General features: G+C 38.7%; 1 protein-coding gene and 1 pseudogene across 1 annotated transcript in view; both read left to right on the top strand.

Annotated features, from left to right (window-relative positions):
* Window positions 1–13,144, top strand: part of Vstm5 (V-set and transmembrane domain containing 5) — a 28,669-nt gene extending 15,525 nt beyond the window's left edge. The window contains exons 2-4 of the mRNA XM_027951377.2: window positions 9,889–10,215; window positions 10,323–10,463; window positions 10,593–13,144. Of these exons, the coding sequence (XP_027807178.1) occupies window positions 9,889–10,215; window positions 10,323–10,463; window positions 10,593–10,636 (512 nt within the window). The 3' untranslated portion in view covers window positions 10,637–13,144. The remainder of the gene's footprint in view (window positions 1–9,888; window positions 10,216–10,322; window positions 10,464–10,592) is intronic.
* Window positions 13,145–14,598: 1,454 nt separating this feature from the next.
* Window positions 14,599–15,752, top strand: LOC114105081 (cofilin-2 pseudogene; annotated as a pseudogene).
* Window positions 15,753–18,956: the final 3,204 nt, after the last annotated feature.

Raw genomic sequence — 18,956 nt, 5'->3', positions numbered from 1 at the left:
GTCTCCTGAACCCTAGGCTTAGTGACTTCTCTGCTGCTTAAAGGCTTAATGCAAATGAGAATGACAATAATGCTTATTTCCTGGTTATCAGATGCATCTGGTGATCACATTTGCTGGATAAGTGATGTTTCAGATTAGTGAGGTGAAAATGAGTTTATCCTGATTAAGGTGTATGCTATGATTTGTTGAAGTGTCCTTCAAGGGCCTATATGTTAAAGGCGTGGTTCCCAGTTTGATATGCCTCCTGGAGGTTGTGGAACTTTTAGGAGGTGGAGCTTCATTGGAAGTCTTCCCAAATATTATGGTGTGCCCTTGAAGGAGACTGTGAGTCACTGGTCTCTCTCATTGCTTCTCAGCCACCATGAGGTGAGCAGTTTGTTTCACTATGTACTCTCTGCCAAGATGCTGCCTTACTGTATAGGCCAAAAGCAATGGGAGCAATCAGTCATGAACTGAAACCTCCAAAACCATGAGCCAAAGTAAACCTTTCTTTATTTTAAGTTGCCTTATCTCAGGTATTTGTTACAGTAACAGAAAGTTGACTAACACAGTGTATCTCCATGACTTAAACTCCAGTTTTAAGAGACCAGGTTGGTAATATATGTCTCATTATTAGCTGGTATTCTTGTTCACTGGAGCTGTGATCTGAACAGTATTGATCTTTGTTGTTATATCAGGAAATATATCCCCCTTTTTTAAATAATTAATTTTAAGACTGAAAAGCATGTGATTTATTTGTAAAAAAAAAAAAAGAATAAGTAATCATTCCAAGTGTTCTTTCTGTTCCAGCTTATTGTTCAGTAGATGGCTTCACCTTCCTAGTACTTTATCTCCATAGCTTTTAGTTATCAGAGGATCTGACTGGCTCTAAGGGCTGGAGCTTTTAGATAGCTCTTTAGTTCAGGTTCCAGTAACTTCTGTCCTGCTAAAATTATCTTTTCTTTGACTTGTTCTTTAACAGAGGCAACACCGTATATCAAAGAGATGGCTATAAATTTAGTTCCTCCTGGATTTTCTCATAGAATTCAAGGGAAGATATTAAGGCAAACTTTTAAACTTCAAATTTGTCTTTAGACTTTGCTGGTCAGATTGCTTGGTTTTATCAGGAAAACTTAAAAACATTTTTAAATATTGTATTTTTAATATAAATTCAATAAATAATCTTAAATTATGTAAAAATAGTCTTAGAGAATAAAATATTCTTATAGTCCAACCTCAAAGGAGTAATGCCTGTTAATGAGTTTAGCACATTTTCCTCCAACATTTTTCCATCTATAATATGCACATATTAGCACATATTTACACAAATACAAATGAGATCATTATTCTATTTTATAAATTTATTTGGTACCATCACAGACATCTTTCTTTGTCCATATAGAGCTTAATGCTGAGCTACATTTCCAGCCATTTTTTTGCTTTTTATTTTGAGACAGGGTCTCACTAAGTTGCACAGGCTGGCCTTGAACTTGTAATCCTTCTGCCTTAGCCTTCTGAGTCACTGGGATTCCCAGTGTGCACCACTGTGCCTGGCTTGCTTATTTATTTATTTTTCATGTTGGGAAATGAATCTAGGGACTTGCACATGCAAAGCATGTGCTGTACCACTGAGCTATGTATACCTATAGCTCCAAAGCTCATTCTTATTAATGGCTACCTACTATCCATTTTATGATTAAAATCTGACATATTGAACTAACCTTCTTGAGTAGAATATTTAAACCAAGTCTAACTATTGACGTAGCCATTAAGTTTCTCTAGACTTATTCTGGGTTGATTTTAGCATGAGACACAGGAGTAGTCACTCATTAATTAAACTTTTTAAACATTTGACTAACAGTTTGCCTTAAAACCCTTGGAATTGTTAATTTTCTATCCTTGTTTTAAACATTTATTCCTAAGTATATGTGAATGATTGACAGAAGGAGGAATTCCTAACTAAACCTAGTTAAATACGTGGTTAGTTTGAATCCTTAAGGTCTCCCCCTCCACCCCAACTCTTAACAATTCAAGAAGATTTAAATTCTATCAAGTATCTTTTCTGACTATCATGGTATGAAAGTAGAAAGTAATGACAGGTGGAAAATTAAAAATTCTCAAATGCATGGAAATTAAACAGCATACTCCTGAGCAATGAATGGATCAAAGAAAAAAAACAAAATAGAAATAAAAAAACATCTTGAAACAAACAAAAATGGAAACACAATGTATTAAAAATATACGGTGAAGCAAAGAACAATTCTAAGAGAAATTTACCAAAGAAAAAGATACTACAAGAAAAGAAAATTAAAGACCAATATCCCTGATGAATGTAAATGCAAAAATACTCAATGAAATACTAGCAAACTTATTTTTTTTTTTAATTTTTAATTTATTCTTTAGTTTTCAGTGGACACAACATCTTTGTTTGTATGTGGTGCTGAGGATCGAACCTTGGCCCCATGCATGCCAGGCGAGCACACTACCGCTTGAGCCACATCCCCAGCCCCACTACTAGCAAACTTAATTCAACAACACTTTAAAAGGACCATATACCATGATCAACAGTGGTTCAACACACACAAATCAGTAAATGTGATATACCACATTAGCAGAAAGAGGGGAAAATATTATATGATCATATCAATGAATGTAGAAAAAGCATTTGACAAAATTCAACATCCTTTCTTGATAAAAACTCTCAATAGATTAAGTACAGAAGAATTGTACCTCAATATATAAAGTCCATATATGACAAGCCCACAATCAATTATCAGTACAATGGTGAGCTTTTCCTCTAGGATAAGGAATAAGGCAAGGATGTCTACTTTCACTTCTGATCAACAAAGTGCTTGGAAGTCCTAGAGAGAGCAATTAGATAAGAAATACAAGACATCCAAACTGGGAAGGAAGAAGTGAATTTATCTGTTTGTAGGTGACATGATCTAATATATAGAAAACCCTAACAAAAGTCTACCAAACAATTGTTAAAATAAAAACAAATTCAGTAAAATTACAGAATTTAAAATTATGCAAAAATCAGTTGCATATCTGATTGTTAACAATGAATTATCTGAGGAAGAGATGAAAATGATTCCCCTTTACAATAACATAAATATACTTAAGAACCAAGGAGGTGGATGTTCTGTATACAATAAGACATTTAAAAAAAAAAACTGAAGAAGACAGACAAATGGAAAGAAATTCCATGTTCATAGATTAGAAGAATTGTTAAAAGTCCATGCTATCCAAAGAAATCTACAGATTTAATGAAATCACTTTCAAAATTCCAATGGCATTCTTCACAGAAATTGAAAAAACAGGGCTGAGATTGTGGCTCAATGGTAAAGCACTTGACTAGCATATATAAGGCCCTGGGTTCAATCCTTAGCAACACACACCCACCCCCCCCACCCCCCCCCACACACACACTTTTTTTTTTAATTCTAAAATTCATGTGGAACCATAAGACCCTGAATAGCGAATGCAATCTGAAGAAGATCAAAAATAAAAGATATCACATCTTCTGATTTTAAGATATATTACAAAGGTATAGTAGTCAAAACAGTATGGTACCAGCATAAAAACAGACACATAGACATGGAACTTAACAGAGATCAGAAACAAATCCACACGTATATGTTCAGCTAATGTTCTACAAAGACACTATGAATACATGATGGGTAAAGGACAGCCTCCTCATAAATGGTTTGAAAACTGTACATCCACATGAAAGGAATGAAAATAAACCATTATCATACATCATTCACACAAAAAAAATAGATTAAAAGTTTAAATGTAAGACTTGAAACTGTTAAACAGGAAAACACAGGAAAAAGCTCTTCTTTACATTGTCTTGGTAATGACCTTTTGGGTATGACATCAAAAGCACAAGTAACAAAAGCAAAATTAAACAAATGGAACAATACCAAACTAAAACCTACACAGCGAAGGAAACAGCAAACAAAATCAAAAGGGAATCTACAGAATTCAAGAAAATATTTGCAAATAAAAATATACAAAGTACTCTTACAATTTAAGAGTACTTAATTGGGAAAGGAACTGAAAAATTATTTCCCCAAAGAGGATATACAAATGGACAACAGGTACATGGAAAGACACTCAACATTATTAGCTATCAGGGAAATGCAAATCAAAATCACAGTGGGATATCATGTCATGTTGTACGACAGCTATTATCCAGAAGATGAAGATAACAAATGTAAAAATAACAAAATCCTGCCATTTGAGACATGATGTACCCAGAGAACATTGTGCTAAGTGAAACAAGCCAGACACAGAAAGACAAATACTATATGATTGACCTCATATGTTGAATCAGAAAGAAAGAAAGAAAGCCAGGCAGCCATAGAAACAGAGTAGAATAGTGGTTTCCAGAGCCTGGGCCTAAGGAGAATGAAGAGATCTTGATCAGTGTCCAAACTTAGAGATGAACAAGTTCTGGGGATCTGATGTGCAGCATGGGTAATGATAAGTGTATTAATAATCATTGTACAACATAGATAAATAATTACCATATATACTTTTAATATATGCAACCTTCATTTATCAATTAAATATTTTAAAATTTGAAAAAAAAGAGGAAAAAAATAAAATTAAATAAAAATTTCTGAGTAAGAGAAAATACAGAAACCAGTGAGAGCCAGCTGGTATCGCAGCCAATATACTTGGGGTTATTATGTTGGCTTGTTCTACAATTTTGCTATTTCTTGGGCCAAAGTAACTGAAAGACTCATAATGAAGGGTCATAAGCCTATTAAAAAGGCCGGTGGGCTGCGGACATAGCTCATTTGGTAGAGTGCTTGCCTTGCATGCATAAGGCCCTGGGTTCAATCCCCAGCACGATACACACACACACACACACACACACACACACACACACACACACATACACACACAAAAGGCTGGTGGAAGCCAGGTGCAATGGCACACACCTATAATATTAGCAGCTCAGGAGACAGAGGCAGGAGGATCACAAGTAAGAGGCCAGCCTCAGCAATTTAGGGAGGCCCTAAACAATTTAGTGAGACCTTATCTCAAAATAAAAAATAAAAAAGGGCTTGAGATGTGGCTCAGGGGTAGAGAACCTCTTGGTTCCATCCCCCAAGTACTGAAAAAAGTTAGTCTCTTAAGAGACTAGTTTGTCAGTAACCCTGGCCAACAGGGTTTACAGACTGAACATGAAACACACAGAGATTATGATACAAATTTATCAGTAGTTTTAAATATAGTTCTCCAACTCTTATAGAAATCACTACTCCAACTGCTTATATGTGAGGCCAGAGATATCAGGAACAAAAAAATAGATGATGTTAAATTAAATGATAGAGCAATAGATATCTAAATAGACAGTCACAAGGTAGAATACAGGTTTTGTAATCAGGCAGAATTGCTTGAAATCCCATTTTTGCCACTTATAGCTATGTGGGCACATCACTATATGTAACAAATACCGATTATAAAGTACATGATGATTGGTACTTAAAGCCTTAATTAAATTGTACTTCTCTTTATGTATATTACTTTTTAGATGTAGCTAATTTTTCAAACCACCCAAACAGCTGATGTTGTTTCCTGTTTCCATAAATATTTGATCATTCACTTATTCGTTTCCTTGACAAATGTTGATCAACAGGCCATCTATGAAATATAGGGGGATGCTAAGATCTATGTACACACTGTTGTTGGGTGTTGTTGGGCATTGTGCTGGGTACAGGGGACACAAGGATGAAGAAAGCAGAACTCCTGCCCTCCCAGGGGTGACCTAGAATTTGACCTCTCTTTCCTTCTCTATTCCAGGAGCCTTAAACTCTGAACTTTGTTCTGTGTTGAAGAATAACTCTGTCACACAGTGAGGGCCTGAATGAAAAGGAGTGATTCAGTAGTCAGGAGAATAATCCTTAGGTATCTGAAGAACTCTTTATACTGAAAGAGAACTTCTGCAGTCTGTGTGGCTGCAAAGCGGGTAGATTTCAGGTAGAAATAAAAGGGAGCTTTTAAAATCGAGTTTCCCTAATCTGGACAGAATTTACTTTGTAAGTAGAGAATACTCTGTCACTTCAAGGAAGAGTCCTGCCAGAGGCTGAACACTGAGCTCTTTGAAATCCCACACTGGGAGGGAGGCTGGCCAGTAAGATGCCTTCCATCTTGGAGTTCTGGGGTTCTTTTATTGAGCTCCCATATGTTCAGACCAAGATTAGGTTTTTAACCCCAAAGGTGGTCCATGAGAGAGGCAGTGGACACCCCAAGTAATATGAGCATGAAATATAAAAGGACCAACCTGTACAAAATGACCTCCTCACTTACCTGCTCAAGGACAGAATTTCTCAAGTTTCTCATTCTCCGGCTTTAAGACATTGTTAAAATGTATTCAATTCAAGAAAATGCGTACAAACTACTGAGAACATTTCAAAGAACATTGATATGACTGGCAGAGGATACCACTGGCCAAATATAAGATAACCCAGAAGAAAAAAATTATAAGGAGCATAATAGAGTAAAACATCTTAATTTTTTTAAAAAATCAAAGTCTATCAGGACACTAAGAGAAAACGGGGATGATCAGGTACACAGATAAATAGCTCTTTACGGAGAAATGCCTGCCACCAATAAATTTAGAACAAGTACATTTAAAGTTCACCATTTTGCAGCCATCTATGAAATATAGGGGGATGCTAAGATCTATGTACACACTGTTGTTGGGTGGTAGTGCAGTCACACGGTCTCTAAGTAGTACCTTACTAAATTACAAGGGAGAATGTACCATTGTTAAGGTACCACATACCACCTAAGGGATCTAACTCAATCATGGGACAAACTCATATGATTAGTCTCCAGGAGTGATGCCACAAGAAAACATCATTTTTGCAGATTTTTTTTTACTTTTATTCTAAACAAATAAATCTGGAGTAGGACTCTAAAATTTTAATGTCATGAAATCCCCCCCTCCCCACCAAAAAAAGGTGGAGAAATCTTACTAGATTAAAGGACATGTCAAACAAATGCAGTAAGCAGCCCTTGATTAGATTCCACGTGTAAGCAAAAAAACAAAAAACAAAACAAAACAAAAAAACAGTTTGAAGCATCATTTTGTAGTCAATTGGAGGAATGTGAAAATATACCACATGTTAACAAATAGTACTATAGGAAGTTAAATTTTGAGAGTGGATAATGTTGTGCATATTTAGGAGATGGACTTGTTCTTAGGTGAAGTGTCAGGATATCTGCAGCTTACTTTCAAATGGTTCAACAAAATGAAATTGAGAATTTTTTTTTTCAAGAAAGAAGCAAATATGGAAACTATTAACCATTGGTGAATCTAGGAGAGTATATACTAATTGCACTTGACTTTCAACATTTAACTTTTTTTTTTTCCAGTAGTAAAGATTGAACCAAGGGCTTCCTTGTGCTAAGCAAACATTCTTCCACTGAGCTACACCCCCAACCCTAACATATTTTTAATAATCAAAATTGGGGTGTCCAAGAAATTAAAGGAAGCAAATATTTTCCTACTATCATATGTAACACAATAATTCTGATATAAGATATTCCAGCAGATATCAACAGGGTATATCTACCTGAAATAGTATCAGATCCCCACAGGCTAAGTGGCCACCTGTGCTTCTGACCTAATGGCTATAAATCAGGGGTTTCCACATTCTGTCTTCTTGAAGTTCAATTGATTTGCTAGAGCAGCTCAAAGAATTCAGAGAAACACTCAATTTACATTTACCCATTGATTATAAATGATATTACAAAGACTATAGATAAGTAAATGCACAGGCCAAGGTATGTGAACAGGGCTCAGAGTGGTATCCTCTCAGGGCATACCACCTTCCAGATACTTCCATGTGTTCAGCTGTGCAGAAGCTCCCTGATCTCTGTCCTTTTGGGGTTTTATAGAAGCTTCTTAGGTAAGCATGATTGCTCACTTCATTGGCTACAAGTGATCAACCTGACTTGCATCCTCTCCTGGCAGGGTTGGGAGTGGAGGGGCTGAAAGTTCCAATCTTGGTCTCTCTTGTGACCAGCACCCATCTTGAAGCTATCTAAGGGACCCCAACTCTAGTCATGTAAGCATAAAAAAGATACTTACCACTCCAGAGATTCTCAGAGGTTTAGGAGCTATGTGACAGGAACCAGGAACACAAACCAATTATTTCTTTATTATATTACAATATTACAGGGAGAAATACATTTCTATTACTTAGCAGCTTTTACTCTTGAAAGCCATTATTCCAAAATTTTCGGCCTGGAATTTATAGGATTATTTTAGATACCCAGCCAGGCCTTAAAAGAGGGTTACAAATGGGATATGCTGGAGATGGGAGAGGACAATGAGAAAGCCCTGGAGAAGTGACAGATATAGTTCCCTGGAGTCATGCAGCAGGGTACCCAGGGAAACTGGCAACCCAGAGAATGAGGGAGCTAAACAGGAAGTGGAGATAGAAACCAAGGATTGGGCTCCAAGTTTGTATCCTGCCCTGTTTACTCTCCAGGCTGGAGCCATCTTGACCACTCCTCTCCTTGTGTGGGAGGCATTTGTCACAAGTTCTGTTCCCTCCACTGCCAACTACTGACCTTTGATTTGAGCATGGAGGTTAAATGTGTGAGTGTTGGAATTAGTGGCCCCTGCATAAATCTCAGTTTTGGTACTGTTGAATGTGAAGTAAATCCTTGATAGAATTACAATGGATCAGATGAGACCTCAAGGACAGGATAAGTATAAAGCAGTTGGCAGAGGCCCTGGTGCATGGTACCTGCTTAGTATTTTGTGCTAACACACACGCGCGCGCACACACACACGCACACGCACACACGCACACAGATACCCCTCAGCCAATGGCACTACTCTTCATGCATGTCTTCTGCTTGATGCCCCCTTGTCTCACCCATCCCCACATTCACATCCAGTTGGTCAGCATTCCCCACTTCCAAATGCATGTCCTAAATCAGATTGCTCTTTACCAACCTCCAAAACTGCCACCACTGTCTCTTATCTCCTTAGATAAGGAACCACGTAATTGCTCCTCTTGTCCCCCAACCAGTATGTTTTCAGTGGCAGATATTCTCAGCTTCCTGGGGAACATCACCCGTCTGCCTAAGCCTATAACTTCCCATCATCCCTGAGCACCTAAAATCATGACTTGGCTCCTGCCCACCACTCGAATCTCATCTCCTAAAGCTTCCCTAGTGCTCACTGCTTTCTGGCACTCTGACTACTTTTCTGACCCTCAAACTCATCCATGCTCATTCTTACCATGCCTTTTCTGTTCCTTCTGAAATCTCTTGCCCTATGTCTTCACAGGGTTGCTTCCTTCTCCTCTTCCTTGTCCTTTAGGTCTCGGCTCAAAAGTCATTTCTTCAGCAAGGTCTTCCTTGGCCATCTAATGCTGTTTATCACCTCACTATTATCCTTGTTTATTATTATTATTTTTTGAGGTACTGGAGATTGAATCCAGAGGATATACCACTGAGCTATATCCCCAGCTCTTTTTTATTTTGATAGTGTCTCACTAAGTTGCCCAGGCTAGCCTCAAACTTGTGATCCTCCTGCCTCAGTGTCCCAACTTGCTGGGATTAAAGGTGTGCACCACTGCGCCTGGCAATGTTCATTATCTTTACAGCACTTGTCATTACCTAAAATCACCTTGTTTGCTTGTTGATCCCTTATATGTCTCCCATATATAGTGTAAGTTAGACACAGGGAAATTTGTATCTTGTCCACCTTTACAGCATCAATACCAGAGCCTCTAACCATTCCTGGCAAATAACAGGTACTCAATAAATGCTTGTGGAATAAATTAATGAGTTAAATAAGTTGATTAAAGTATAAGTTCATTACACTAAAGTGTAAGTGTGCCTGACATCTAGCACTCCATCCTGCAGGTCAGGGTGTGTCACTGTACATTCCCCAGTCCACCATCAATGCCACTGTCGAAGAAGACATCCTGCTCTCAGTTGAATATTCCTGTCATGGGGTGCCCACCATCGAATGGAAGTATACATCCAACTGGGGTGTGCAGAAAATCGTGGAGTGGAAACCAGGTACTCAGGCCAACATCTCCCAAAGCCATAAGGACAGAGTCTGCACCTTTGACAATGGCTCCATCCAACTTTTCAGTGTGGGAGTGCGGGATTCAGGCTATTACATCATCACCGTGACAGAGCGCCTGGGGAGCAGCCAGTTTGGCACCATTGTCCTGCATGTGTCTGGTAAGACAGCCACAGGGGTCTGGGCCACCTCTGAACACAAGTGTGGGTGGTCGACTTCACAATATTAAAAGGGATCTATCTTCCCTTTTCCCTCCCCACATCCCTAGAGATCCTCTACGAAGACCTCCATTTTGTTGCTGTCTTCCTTGCTTTACTCGCCGCTGTGGCCGCAGTGTTAATCAGCCTCATGTGGGTCTGTAATAAGTGTTCATATAAATTCCAGAGGAAGAGAAGACACAAACTCAAAGGTAACATTTGGGGCCTTGTGATTATTCATTTGTGGTTTTGAGACCACAAGTGGCATGTGTTATCTTGTTCATACCAAGAAACCACCGTGTGGCTGATTTCAATTCATTGACTTGTCTTTTGCTTTGCAGAAAGCACAACTGAGGAGATTGAGCTACAAGATGTTGAATGCTAGTCAAGGCTGGGCCCAGTTACATTCCTACCTCAAGAGGAAAACATTATTTCCTAACCAAAAGAACAAACATAGCCAATCCACTCTACAGCCTCTTGTGGTCCTGCCATGCAACCCATTCCTCCTAGGACAGCCAGAAGGTAACACAATGGACTGCATGGAGTTGAAGTTTACGGCTTGGACAAACTCAGTCCTAGGACTTCAAGGAGAAGAGTTAACTGGAGTTTGAGCCAGGAGCTTTGCTTGATTGAAGCTTCAGGGTCATGCTGACCCATAATCAATGACAAGGGGCTGGCACTGACTGCGGATCACAGAGCTTGCTCTGGCCCCAGGGATGGTCTGTTGGAGGAATCCCTGTGTCAGGGGCCAGAGTATCTCCAGATTGGCTGATGTGCAGCCAGCACTGGAACATGCTTTCTGTGCCTTTGTGCTTATATCTGCTCTGGAAACTGCTGCACCCACCAACCTCCTATCTTGTACCTCATAAACACTGCTGTGAGAGCTATTGTGAGAAAATCTGAGGCTTTCAGACAATCTGCTGCCTCAGAGGCAGAGGTAAAAAGAGTCTAAGGGGGTGCTATTGTGCTATAGTGGGCTGCTCAGAGATGGGACCCTATAGCTTAGAGCTTTAAGGAGAGGAGCTTGATGCAACTCTGAGGGACAATCTATGGACATAGGAAACAGAATTTTTTTTTCTTCCTCTACCATTCCAAAATGAATTGGGTTTTCTCTCTCATAGCCCAGTTAGGTCAGTGTGAGGGAAAATAAGGCTCATTTTCACTATGGGCAGCATTGGTCTTCCTGGCAAGCTAGATAATGCCACCTGTGTGAAAGTTGAGCCTGCATATGGATGGTGCAACCAGGAACACAGTAATCTCAGGCTTAAGATCTGTCCCGCTCAGTCACAAACACTTCATCTCCAGTCAAGCCCTTGTTCTCTGTCCTACCCCAACTGAGGAATGCTTGGCTCTCACCTACCTCACAGTTAGGATATCAAGAGAAGCCCACAGTGTGTCTAGAGCACTCTGAGCAGTTTAAGAAAAGCATGAGAATCCTTCAAGGATCTGGAAAGCTCTACTGGAAAATGCTATACTGAGTATTAGAAATTGAAATGCCTTGGGCTCCAGAGGCTCCAGCTAATCTTGGGGATTGGATCCCAACAGGCCTTCATCCTTAATGTCTCCAGTTTGTGGTGATGTTTACCTGAAAATTTTTCCATCCCCACTTCCATTTGGCAAGCTCCAAAATCAGGCATGAGCTGGGCATGGTAGCACATACCTAGTAATCCCAGCTACTTGTAAGGTTGAGGCAAGAAGATCTCAAGTTTAAGGCCAGCCTCACAACTTAGTAAGTCCCTGTCTCAAAATAAAAAATAAAAAGGTCTGGGAATGTACTCTGTGGAAGAGTGCTTGCTTAGCCTGTGTGAGGCCCTGACTTCAATTCCCAGTAGAGAAAGAATCAAAATAAAGGTAGATATGAATTTATTTCCCACTCTCATTTCTCTCTACAATAATTGTGGTTTCAGACCAAAGATACTACCCCAATTATGATGGAGGCTGAGGTATTAGCAGTGTTCCCAGGCCTCAATTGCAAATTCATGCATGCAAAAGTGCTAGGACATTCCTTTTCTTCTCCTTCCTTTCAGATTCCCAATGTATATCTTTTCTGCTTCCATATTGAAGGTAAGGAGTTGCCTGGAGAAATCCATTAGATTAGACCTTTCCCTAAATAATGAACCCAGAGCTACAGGAAGAGGTCCTTTGGAGTATTCAGATAGCAACTGGTAGTGATCTAATGAAGGACTCCAAAGGCACTACCATACTTGATTCCAAAGACAAGAGAGTAGCAAGTTTACACAATGGACATGTAGCTCTAGCACCTGGTATGCGGCAGGAGCTCATCTTCAGGTCACCTTTGTATACACACATCCAAACATGCACTCTTAATGGCCCTTTCCCAGACAGTAGAGGAACCAGGCCCCGTGCCAGGACAGTTTCTGCACAGCCATGGAGAAACAGGGTGAGGCATACCAGAGAAAAAGGGGATCAAGGATAAGCTGCTTATGTCTTTCTCCTCTTTCTCACAGGAAGCCTAAAGCAGAGTTTGGAGCTGGGTAGCTGGGGAGTGTGTGCTTCCTCTTTCACATTATCTGCTCTTCAAAACTCCATTGCTCAGTTTGTCAGGAGTCAGGGATGGTGAGCTTCAGAGTAAAAGGAGAAATGGAAAAGGACACTCAGAGGAGACCCCCACAGGCACACTCAGATGTAAATTAAATTGCCCCCGAAGAATCTCATAAAGGTTATTTTCATAGCTTTCCATTTCTTTGAAAGGCTGATTTATTTGTGCACTTTTAAAGCTATCCCATTTTTATATCTCACAGCCTAAGGTTTTTGTCTGTTGTTAAAAAAGAAAATATTAAATCATAGGGCTTGGCCAGTGTAATGTTAAGTTATAAGTTGTTTCAAACTGTGAAAAAATGTTTCAAAGAATGAAATAAAACCTGAATATAAAGTCCGAGTCTTTTATGTGAGCTCACTCCTGCCAAGAACTCAAAGGCTCTGGGTAATGTTCTGAGCATACATAAAAGAATCTAACATAGCCATGAGTCTGGCACATGGAACTAATCCCATTGGTTTAAACAATAAACATTTTACACTTCAGAAAAACACCTTATTAGCACAACAGTTCTCTCTGTATTGTAGCCAGAAGAACCAATTTGAAATTTGTGCTTCTAGAATATTAATTGTAATTCTAGAGTCCTTCTGCCTTGGACAGGGCTTAAACTAGGAGTGAAAATTGTACCAGCTAGTTCAATGGTGCATAAATTGTCCTACAGAACAGACAAGCTTTGTCAACAACATCTTCTCAGTTATGATCTAAGAATCCAAAAAAGTATATATTGTACTTTCTCATTTCCTGGTGTTCTAGATTTGTAAGGAAAATTGAAACAGAGAATCCATGACCTCTGAAGCCCACATGAGATGGTAAATAACTGAGAGAATTTCAGGCTTATTCTGATTTGAAGCAGTACCACACAGAGGAGGAACAAGGGCAGTGAGAAATAAGATTATCACAGTGTCTTGTCCAGTGCAGGAATATAGAGACAAGGCCTAAGAGAAAATTCCACTCAGAGGTGCCGCAGTCTGGCTGGGCACAAAATCACGAGCCACTCAAGCAGAAACAAAGTTTATTTTTTGAAACTGCCGCCAATGTCCGGTACCCCCGGGCAGAGATTTTTTCCACCCACGCGGCCTCCTCCCGACCCGCAGAGAGAGCTCCTCCCCCGGAACTCCCTCCTACTGTACTTCCCCAACCAATGGGAACTCTCCAGGAGTCCCTAGCTGGCCTAGGTGAACAGCAGGAGTCCAATATCCATATGAATGCAAATCTTAACATAATCATATCATCTCAATGGCTAGCTGGCGTCACCTTTCGACCAAAAATGCCATGCATCATATACTTGGCTCTTAGCAGAGGGGCTGGATAAGCATAACAATGGGTAGAGAAAAGGTGACAGTATGAAGTGCCAAGGAATGACCAAGGAGCCAAATATGATAGGGTAGACCCCCCAGAGATGTGACACAGTCTCCTTGGCAACCCTAGAAGAAATATTGGATAAAGTGGAAACACTTGGTCTCTTGCTGCTATCAGCATTTACTTATCCAGCCCAGGTGTCTTGTACCCAGTTCCTAGGGAGACATCAGATTCATCTACTTGATTGAAAGCAGAGCAAATCCTGCGGTTATTGTCAGCACAACCATCCATAAATCAACTCCCACTAACAAATGTTGTGAGTTGCCAGTGTATATGGCTTTCTGCACATCTGAATCCACCCATTGCAGCATTTCCGATCCTTAAGGACAAAGAATATGGTTGCTGAGGTCACTATTTCCACAACTTTTTAAAAATCAGGTGAGTGCCCAGAGTCATGAGCCACCACTGCTGCAGTCACAAGCATGGGTGCTATGGCATCTGGAGTTACAGTGAATGATGAAGTCATCAAAGTTTTTAATGACATTAAAGTAAGGAAATCTTATACACAAGGGGAGATCCGAGAAAGAAAAAGCAGTTTTCTTCTGTTTAAGTGATTAAAAAAATATAAATAATTATAGAGGAAGCAAAGATTATCTTGGTGGGTGACATTGGTGATATTGTGGAGGACCCCTACACATCTTTGTGAAGTTGCTACCTCTGAATGATTGCCGATATGCTTTGTAGGATGCCCCGTACAAAACAAGAATGTAAGAAAGAAGACCTAGTATTTACATTCTGGGCTCCTGAAAGTGCCCTCTGCTTCATGCTAAGCTTAAAGTTGCCATTAAAAAGAAATTTACAGATATTAAACATGAGGGGCAAGTAAATGGCTTGGATGATATTAAGGACCATTTGACACTTGAAGAGAAAGTGAGAGACATTGTAGTAGTTTCATTTGAAGGAAAATGGTTAAAAAATGGCAGTCAAGTGCCACCTGGATCTTAAGGGGATTTCATTTCTCCTCTCCAGTCCATTGGGATTGCATTAGATTTTGATTTTGGTTTCTCTCTTTCCACTGGGCCCTTCCAACACAACAAATGAGATATAATTCATTTAAGATCCTGTCAGTGTTGGCTGTTAGACTCTTTAACATGGTTACTTTTACTTAGAATCCAAAGAATGTTTTCCTGTCTTATTTTAGCCCAAACAGCTGATTATATACCTCCCTTGCAGCTAACACTACAATGAATGTGACTGTCCATGTGAATAGCTCAGGATCTGTACAGTGTAAGCAGATTGAATGTCCTGAGAGTATTATCCATTGGTCAGATGGTGAAATTGTAGTTCTGTGAGGCACTGGGGCACTCATATACCTCACCTGCTTTGGCAAGCCTTTTTTGTGACATGGCAGCACGAATATAATACTATGCATTAGAGGCACTGTTTTTTATGATGAGCTTAATCCCCCCAAAGAAATGCCAATTAAGTTTCATTAACTGTGTCATCAATTTATCTAGTACCTGACTGTTCATTCCTATTATCTGCATTTCTTCTTAAAAGAAATAGATGTTATTAATGCCTTTTTGATTTCCATTGAAATCACTTCTGAATAAGTGTAGGAATTTTGTTTACCATGTAAATCTCCCAAAATTAAAGATACTTTGAATATAGTCATGATGGCAATTTCTTTATAATAAAGAGCCTTAGATGAAACATTGTTTTAAGGTCAAATTCCCCACCCTTACAAAAATGGCCACATTGCAATAAAAATGGTAGCTTATTGAAAAAAAAATCAGGTATGTGTGTTTGGTTTTGGTTTAATTACAAAGGTGATAAATCCTTCTTGAAAATTCAAATGATAGTTAAGTCTATACATAAAGTAAACGTTCTCCCTTTAAACTCTACTTCCCAGAGGGAACTATAGTTAAATTTGATGAGTATCCTTCTAGATTGGCTTATGAATTATGATATAACATATTCAACTTACTTTCTTTTTAGTCAGATTGGATTCTATTATACATATTACCCTTCAACTTGCTTGATTTTCCTTAAGGGGTTTTGGGTATTATTTTGTGTCTCTACCTTTTCCTCAATTCTATTCTTTCTCTTTCCTGCACAAGGCAATTCACAGCATGGATATATTATAATTGTTCACTGAAAAACTATTTTTTGTTTCAAGTAATATATAAAAAAATAAAAATCTTAGACAAACTTTCTATGACATTAAACGAGTTCCTTCAACCTACATGATTTCTTTACTCTTGCTAACTAATGCATTTAATTCTCTCCTTTGAGTCTCTTCCTCTTTCAAGGAATTCAACATTTTATAATATAAGTGGATTTTATGTAAAGTTTATTGGAGACTGAATATTTGATGATGAGAGAGAGGATATTGCTAATGTGGCTAATGTGAAATTTTGCAAGTTTTAGCTTTAGATTTGGCCTTTAAAAGTGCATGCACAGGTAGGTTAAATCCTTTTGGTGTAACAGGTTTTTATGCAAAATACTTTTCCTTCAGGTACCTCATAGTTTACTTACTTTAGTAGAAATTTTTCTACGAAACAATGTGAACTTACCCAGTTTCCTGTGCTAATTAGAATTTCTGATCAAATGATATCAGGGATATTTCTTTGAGTTGAAAGTGTTCTAGTAAATAAGTCTGGTGAAGTTTGAGAGAGTGATATACTATTTCAATTAGGCTTTTCCAAATACTGAACACATGATAGTTCTTCATAGCTGACTTTTTGCGTCCCAAGCGACTCAGATTGGGTGGGTGCACTTACAAAGAAAGTTGAAAGAAAGGCCATGAATAATTTGGGTAAAATAGGAGATTCTGACATTAGCCTCTCCTTGGCACACTCACTAAATTATCAGGAGGTTTTCCAGTCTGTATGTCATGTTTATATCTCAAACTTCTTCCTCATCTGTCAAATTTCAAGTCAAATAGTCTATTCTACTACACACACACACGGGCACAAACATTTCTATACACCAATTCACCACCAGCAAATAGGAAGATGAAGCTGTAACATGGAAGTTTTTCTGGTTTCTAAGCAAGGGAAACCAGATTATGGCAGCTAACAAATGATCTCTACTTTTAGAGAAGTAAGAATGAACACCTGAACCAGGGGCTCCTCTAGTATTATCTAATTATTCTTCCTCTTAATGAAGGACATTTAGATTGGTCCCTTCACTTTTACAGTCTTCTTTGATAATCCTTATACAATCTTTTATGAATCTGCTTCCTGGAGCATTTCTACAGGATAAGTTTCTATCAGGAGACAATAAACTTGAGAACAATGCAAAAGCTATGACTTCTAAGCAGCACTTGCATTATGGTGCTGTGTAACCGGATTTCTCAGTTGTGAATTGCCTTTATGTCTATAAGACTTGGGAAAGTTATCATCCTAAAGTGAAATTCAAAGGCTTTATTTTTAGCCCCAAGTATGTCAGGCATCAAAGAACAGGATTTGGGATGTTAAGAGTGAACAAATTAAAGGCAGGGAGTAAGGAGAGAGGTAGACTACAAAGCAGGGTTTTAAAAATTAACTGGAAAAACTCCTAAATCTTCCTATCCCCTGAAGCACTCATGGTTTTCAATCATTTACAAAACATTTACAAATAGGAATACTGGACATTCTGAAATACTTTCTCCAGATTATAAATAAAGCTGGTACTGTTTTTCTAACTTCTAATTGGTTTGACTCTTAGAACCATAGTTGCTTAATGCTTTATATTTACGAAGTACATTGGAATTTGTGTGGGTATTCGTTTATTCAATGAAGTACATTAGAATTTAAGATCCATTATCAATCTTATTCAAAGTTGAGGTTGGGGAGAGGTGTCCTTGTCCCCATTAATAAGTAAGGAAACAGGCTCAGAGGGTGGGTAAATTTGCCAGGCTTACAGCTAGCTAGTAGCAGAGGAGACATTCAAAGGTAGCTCTTTTGCCAACCTGATAAATGCTTGTCAAGGAACTAAGTGTTTTTTCTCCTGTCAACCAAGTTCCACAGTATGTCCTTCCATATCAAGGTAATTCACGATGGAATGTCAAACTGGAAAATGGAAATAAACATAAGTCATAGGAATTGCTAACAGAAACTAAGCTGTCATTTTCCCCACCCTCATTTGCTTCAGTTTCTACTATCCTCTAGGTAAGTAATGGCTTTTATTAAAGTGACTAATAAAACAAATGGGGAAAGGAGGACATATGATTCTGAGTCTATAGAATTTAAAAGAACCTGTGCATTCTCCTCAAAGGGTGGTCCTGGTCCGTGAGCCACTACTGGTTCCCAACAGAATAAGCACAGAAACAAAGCATTCAGAAAGTTTTATATTTTACAGAAATTTTATGTCTATGATAATCCAATAAAGGGAGTTTTATATCTTTTTTAAGTTTCATTTTTCTAGTAATTAATTTTTATTAGTTTACCAAACTATCAATCTACAATGGAGGGAAATTTAATAACACAAAATGAAACTGGTCCTCCAAAGACTTTGATTTCACTGTGCCAGTGTGAGCCTTAAAAAATCACAAGAAAGACTCATGTGACTAGAATTGTACCTGTTAACCTGGCAAATTTTGTGGGCCACCAGGATTTTTGAAGCACTAAAGATTTTTAAAATAACTTTACAGGCGTGTTGGTGCTAACCTGTAATCCCAGCAATTGAGGCTGAGGCAGGAGGATTACAAGTTTGAGATGAGCCGTGGCAATTTAGGGAGACCTTGTCTCAAAATAAAAATTAAAAGGGCTGGAGTAGAGCTCAGTGATAAAGTATACCTCTAGGTTCAATCCCCAGTACTGCCCACCCCCCTACTCCCAGCAAAAGATATTTTGGTACCAGAGAT

The sequence above is a fragment of the Marmota flaviventris genome, chromosome 9 (genome assembly GCF_047511675.1).
Source record: "Marmota flaviventris isolate mMarFla1 chromosome 9, mMarFla1.hap1, whole genome shotgun sequence".
Taxonomy (NCBI): domain Eukaryota; kingdom Metazoa; phylum Chordata; class Mammalia; order Rodentia; family Sciuridae; genus Marmota; species Marmota flaviventris.
The sequence above is the reverse complement of the archived record's forward strand: the minus strand, read 5'-3'. Positions and strand labels throughout refer to the sequence as shown.